Genomic DNA, 6,000 nt, shown 5'->3' with positions numbered 1-6,000 from the left:
CAAGTACATACAGTAAAGACAATATATGGATATTTTAAAAAGGACAATGACGATATAACAAAATGGTAACACTTTATTTTGATAGTCCACTGTAGACATTCTGCTAACGGTAATAACTCAACTAGCAGTCATTAGATTATTAGTAGGCTGCTGCATGCTTAATCTATTCCAACATTTGGATAAAATTGTCCACAAAATACAACATACTATGAGAGTCAACTTATTTTACTAACCCTAAACCTACCCCAACAATCCTGAACGTTAGTAGACATGTAGTTAGTAAAATGTCTATCAAAAGAAAGTGTAACCAACAAAATATATTACACATAGTGGAACTGATGTTCTCATTTCAGTAATTAGTGCATAATAAATATGGATTCACTAGTGCTCACTGGAGGTAGTCATATGCAACAGTTTTTGCCAAGAAAAACAAGATATAGGGCAGACTTCTGCAAATTGTTCATGGACCATGTGACACAAGTTTCGACTTGATCGCCGCTGTTACCAAGAAACACTTCATGTTCAGTGAACTCGTAGATCCATGTAGATGAAAGGTAATAGCATCCCCAATTTAATACGTTTCCATAAAAAAAGGAAAAAAAAGAAAAAACCCCATGAGAATACCGAATAAATGGATCAAAAATGCAAAAAAAGAAGAAAACTTAGAAAACTTATTCAACAATTAACATTACGTTTGGATAGACAGTTTTTCTTTAAAGTCACAACTAGAACAAAAACTAAACCAAACGAGGCAAAACCAAACTAAACAGAAGATCTGTTCGAAAAAGAAAATCACCAGACCGTTTTTAAAGCATTCCAGAAGCCAACATTGAGACACGAGTGTGTTGACTTTTTTCTTTTAAATGCAGAATTGATCGGCGCTATGTGATTAATGCACATGCACGTGGGAGCGTAACTCTTCTTTAGACACTGACTTCTTCTCCTTAACACGACGGTTCTGGAACCAGATGTTCACCTGCCGTTCCGAGAGATTGGTTGCGGCGGAGAGACGCCTTCGTTGGTCTCTGGTGAGGAATTTCTTGGTGGCGTACTCTCTTTCCAGCTCCTTCAATTGAGTTTTATTGTAAGGTACTCTCTTCTTACGACCACGACAGAACCCATTCATCTCGGTCTGGTGTGGCACCACATCTGCAAAAATGGTTCAAAAATCTTATAAATCATTTACTTAAGACTACTTTTCAAGTCAATGTAATGTGACTCTTAATTCTAAACTCTACTAAAATTCTAAACTCATCCACGCTGAAAGACAGTTTTGCATCGATTCCCCATGCATTAATTCTCTTAACTTCAACATCATAAGACAGTTATTTTTAAGTGACCCAATTAAGTACCCTTAATAATTTAAATAATGTAAATATTTTACAGCTTAACATCTGTATGAAACAATTTTCTTATGTGGCCCACAATAATAAGAATATCTGTTCAGGGCGTTTAAAAGAAGCGAGATATGAAATCCTAGCTTCCAAATAGCCTATTGTAAATTTTCAAACTAATTTATTTTTTAATGAATACATGCCCAATGAGTTTAGTCTATGTGGGTTCTGTTTATAAATGTCTGCAATTACTAAATTAGCATTTTTTAAAATAAACACAGCGCATATTGTATTTAAGACGTGTCTAAAAGCCTTTTGTTCTTCTAAAAGTTAAAAAACCTTAACATTAGCCAACTAACGTTTCTGTCTCAGAAAATCATTATTTTCAAAAAAATTATTATTTTCAAACATAATCAGACCGACAACAGCACAATTAGGCCAAAGTGAACATGAAATTTGAAACTGAGCGACAATGAAGTTCTGCCCGGTCTCCGTCACGTATTTGCCGATGTATGAATAAGTATAACAGTGTTTTTTTTTTTTTAACCGTTAAATATATTTGCTATGTTATTTTACCCGAAAACGTGGACTTCCACAGGTGGTTAAAATGTGTTTGTTCCTTAGAACAGTATAGTTCCTCGTCCCAGCCGATCGTCTTGGCCCAGTGCTGATACCTGTCCAGAGGAACTGAAGTTTCATGCCTTGTCTCTGGGTCCGCACTGACTCCTGGTACGAAACTTGGGTGAATGCTCAATTCTTTGGGCCGGTTGGAAAGCTCCTCAGCTGGCAGCGTGCTGCTCGACTCCATGTATTTTTCGGCAGGATCATAGGAATACGCTTTCTGTCCATAATATGGACTTCCAAATGGGTGTCCATAGCTCAGTGATGTGCCCGAGGAGGCCTGGCCGTCTTGCGCGGTGATGCCCGGGGACACCGTACTCTGGCGATTGGAGAAATTTCGAGAGTCGCGTCCCGCCGCAGAGAGAGAGCTGAAACCACAGCGATTCCCTCTCACTCCCTCCATGGTTCTGTTTTTATGAGAAACCCTTTCATTCCAGATTTTTATATAGGCTACGTATAACGAATGCGTCCGCCCATGTGTCCATGCAGGATGAGCGAAATCGTGTGAGATTAATTGCTAATTATTTTAAGCTTACGGGTTTTGCAGACACTGAATGTTAATATGGTTTGCTATTTTGGAAAACAGAAATGGTTTTGAAAAGATCCGTTAGACGTTTCTCTTACAAGAAAATACTTAATAGGTACATTTTATGTGGCTTTATAGCCTGACTAGTGTGTTTAGATATTGTTTTACATTCACACATGTCAATTTCAAATGATATCTAGAAGAGTTAAAAGCCAGTTTTGATGAGGTGTACATAAATTAATAAATATACAGAGATGTAGACAATTGTTCGTTTCATATAATAGTTAACTTGCGTGTCAACATGACCAGATTTAAGTCAGTTTTAAAATATTATTTAATGGTGGTATCAGGGTTAAATCATGCAAACCCACTTTCACAGAATTTGTCTAATCAAAACAAGAATGAAGAACACGAAATCCTAAGAAGTTAGCAGAAGATTAAGATTAAGAAAACTAGTTTAGATTAATAAATTCTGGGAGCGCAAGTAGAAGTAGTGTTCCACTTCCATGGTCGAGGTGAAAAACTTATTTGCACACAGTAAGAAACTGATGGAATAAAGTTAACTCAACATGTGAGAATATAGTCGTTCTCGAACCGAAGTCACTTTGAGACCTTCTCTCTGACACTTTTGAAGCTTTTCCTTGTTTTGCAGGACTTTTCCTCTTTTTTTCGCGGAAGCAATCTGTTTTTCATTAGAAGAGTACTCATTGTTGGGTTTAAAAAATTTTACTATTTGTTGACACCAACTTATGGGACTATTTACAATCAGTTGCTTGTTGTGTGGTAAAACTATACATTTTTTATGTGTAATTATTTACGCTTGTTGCAGAAAAGCTGAGTTTGAAAACGAGAAAAGAAGGAAATGCGTAAAGAAAATGGTAACAGTAGTTGGCATAACCACTGCTGGGCGAAGACTTAGATTTAGGTTTCTCTTTTCAGAAACTCAGACTTTTGGCTCCAGAGTCGGATGTTCATCCAACTCCTGTCCCACCGTTTTCTACACCCTTCTACAAATCTTTCCCACGCTTCCCAAGAAGCCATTCTTAAAAGCCTTGCACCGAGCACGCTTCGAACACACTTAACCGTATGGAATTGCTTCAAGGCCATACACACCTACCACCATCTCCCTTGTCCATCAACAGACCTTGCATCCATCTGCAATTTTGTCTCTCACTTATCCTGCCCAGGGACCCTCAACCCGATCTTCTGCATTTGATACAGTTTTCCATGATTTACTTGCCTTTTCTGATATCGGTATGATTGGTTCATTTCTTTCATAGCTTGTCTATTATTATTTTACTGAAGTGTTCCTGGCTGAACTCTCTTCATATTCCTTCATGTGTGAGGGAGAAACCGTTCTCAAGCATTTGCGGATTGGGTGCAGAGAACCACGGCATCAAAAACATGCCTGAGTCATTAGAGAGCGGCTCCTTCTGTGTCCACATGCATGTGTTCTTTATTACACAGTAGTTCAAAAAAGACCTTTGACCTTGCACTGATACAGAGACAGACAGTCTGTGACAAGGAGAGACCTCTCGAGTCTAACCAAAAATACAAAAAGCGTGACGTTAATCTCGTTTCTTAAGATATCTTTCCACGAATGTTGCTTAAGCTCCAATATGTAGCAGTTTTGGATAAAATAAAGCAGGGTCTTTGTATGTTTGTGCATTTCTTTGATTATAAAGAGGCAGTGTCTCATGCAGATGTCAAACAACACAGTCCTCTCAGTGTTCTTGGAAACTGGGGGCGATAAAAACAGTGGTTTTCCAAATGACTGTATCATGGTTTAAACACGAAAAATGTCTGTTAATGTCTTTGGACAGACTGTAACTGTGACTGAGCAAAGCTTATATTAGATGCATGAAGTTAAAATACGTATTTGAAAGGACGGGGATGACTCTTTCTTTACATATAAACCATTTTGGAGACACGTGAAAATGTTTTTGTTTGTTAATCCCAGTAAACTTGAGACTGACTTGTGACATTATAATAAAACATATTAATATGATAAAGTATATCACCAAATTGAACCATACTCTCTTATGTATGTTTTTTTAAATTTATTAATGAAACATTTTATTTGAATGAATGTTTGTCTTAAAGACGGGCCATTGCTTTATTTATTATTTCTGCTATTTCAAGCTCATTTAGTAAATGAAAGTACTTAAAAATGTAATAATTGGAACATTTTCCACATTAACAAAATGAGATGAGTGTTTTCACCCATCTGCGCAAATTTATGTTTGTGTAAAGACAAAAGCATCTCTCACAATCAGTTTAAATTGATATATTTTTTTTATTATATATATATATATATATATATATATATATATATATATAATATATATTTTTTTTTTTTTTTTTTTTATATATAACAAAATAAACATTATCATTTTTCTTTTTTGCATTACCTAGGGAATATAAAATGTTTCTAAACAGCTGTACGCTTCTAAAAGTGTGTGTGTGTGTGTGTGTGTGATAGTTAGGTTTGGCAACTTGGTAAAGAAAGAGCACATTGTTAACAACTTGGCTTCCGTTCAGATTTTGATGCTATGCACCAAATAAATGACAAGATTTATGGCTGTTATGAGTCTGATGTCTGCAAACCACATCGTTCCCTTTGTATCTGCAAACTAGCATAGCCTTTTTATATGACCATTTTATGTCACCATTCACACAAAAAAAGAACTGGAGCATTGTCTGATTTCATTTCCCATCCCCCTACTTTTATGAGCGCTTATTATTTATAAAACCCCACTTCCCCACCATTCATTTTTCATTTTTTTTGTCGTTTAAAAAACAAAACAAACAAACGAATGTGATAAACGCTCTAAATAAAAGATATGCATGTTCATAATTTAACATTAAAATGTGATCCAAAGAGACTGGACAACAAGGCATCTGCATATGCTTCTTTTAGATATCTCATTAAATATATAACTTTAGTGAGATATCTAAATATTATCCATTTATACTATCTGTACTAGACACTGTACACATGCATTATCCATTCATTTTACAGACATTTCTGTTAGCTCTTAAACACAAGTGTAAAATAAATATGCAAAAATCATATTTATACAGTGCATTTTCTTTTTAGAGTGTAGAATCATATCTTTTGCCATTGGGGTTTACACTTTATCCATGAAAAAAAGTAGTCATTTTCTAGTGTGGATGTTCAGATCTGTGAGTGTCTTTTTTTAGAAGCAGCTTCTGTACCATCAGACCTTTTTTTTCTGTCCTAATGAGTGCATTCATCCTGCATCATTAATAATCAACCTACCGAGAGTCTGATTAGTCACAATATTTTCCTGTGATAATATGTATACTCATTTGCCCTAAAAGCCCTAAAATGGCTGAACTTGTGGATTTGACACACACACACACACACACACACACACACACACCTGCACGTATATTCTGTGGCGGGAAAGTTAAGCATGAGTAAAGGTTTTGTTTAAGCAAAAGCAGACAGAAAACAGAGTTCGAAGGCTTATGATAGCCAGAATGCTGTAGATG

At 35.9% G+C, this 6,000-nt stretch overlaps 1 protein-coding gene across 1 annotated transcript; it reads right to left on the bottom strand.

The window, feature by feature from the left end:
* Window positions 1-370: 370 nt before the first annotated feature.
* On the bottom strand, window positions 371-2,358 carry hoxc13b (homeobox C13b). Its single transcript, XM_043252502.1, has 2 exons — window positions 1,911-2,358; window positions 371-1,149 (listed from the first exon to the last, which is right to left on the bottom strand). The coding sequence occupies exons 1-2, from the start codon at window positions 2,356-2,358 to the stop codon at window positions 890-892; spliced, it is 708 nt and encodes a 235-aa protein (XP_043108437.1). The 3' UTR covers window positions 371-889.
* Between the last annotated feature and the right edge of the window lie 3,642 nt (window positions 2,359-6,000).

The sequence above is a fragment of the Puntigrus tetrazona genome, chromosome 11, assembly GCF_018831695.1.
Source record: "Puntigrus tetrazona isolate hp1 chromosome 11, ASM1883169v1, whole genome shotgun sequence".
Lineage (NCBI taxonomy): Eukaryota > Metazoa > Chordata > Actinopteri > Cypriniformes > Cyprinidae > Puntigrus > Puntigrus tetrazona.
The sequence above is the reverse complement of the archived record's forward strand: the minus strand, read 5'-3'. Positions and strand labels throughout refer to the sequence as shown.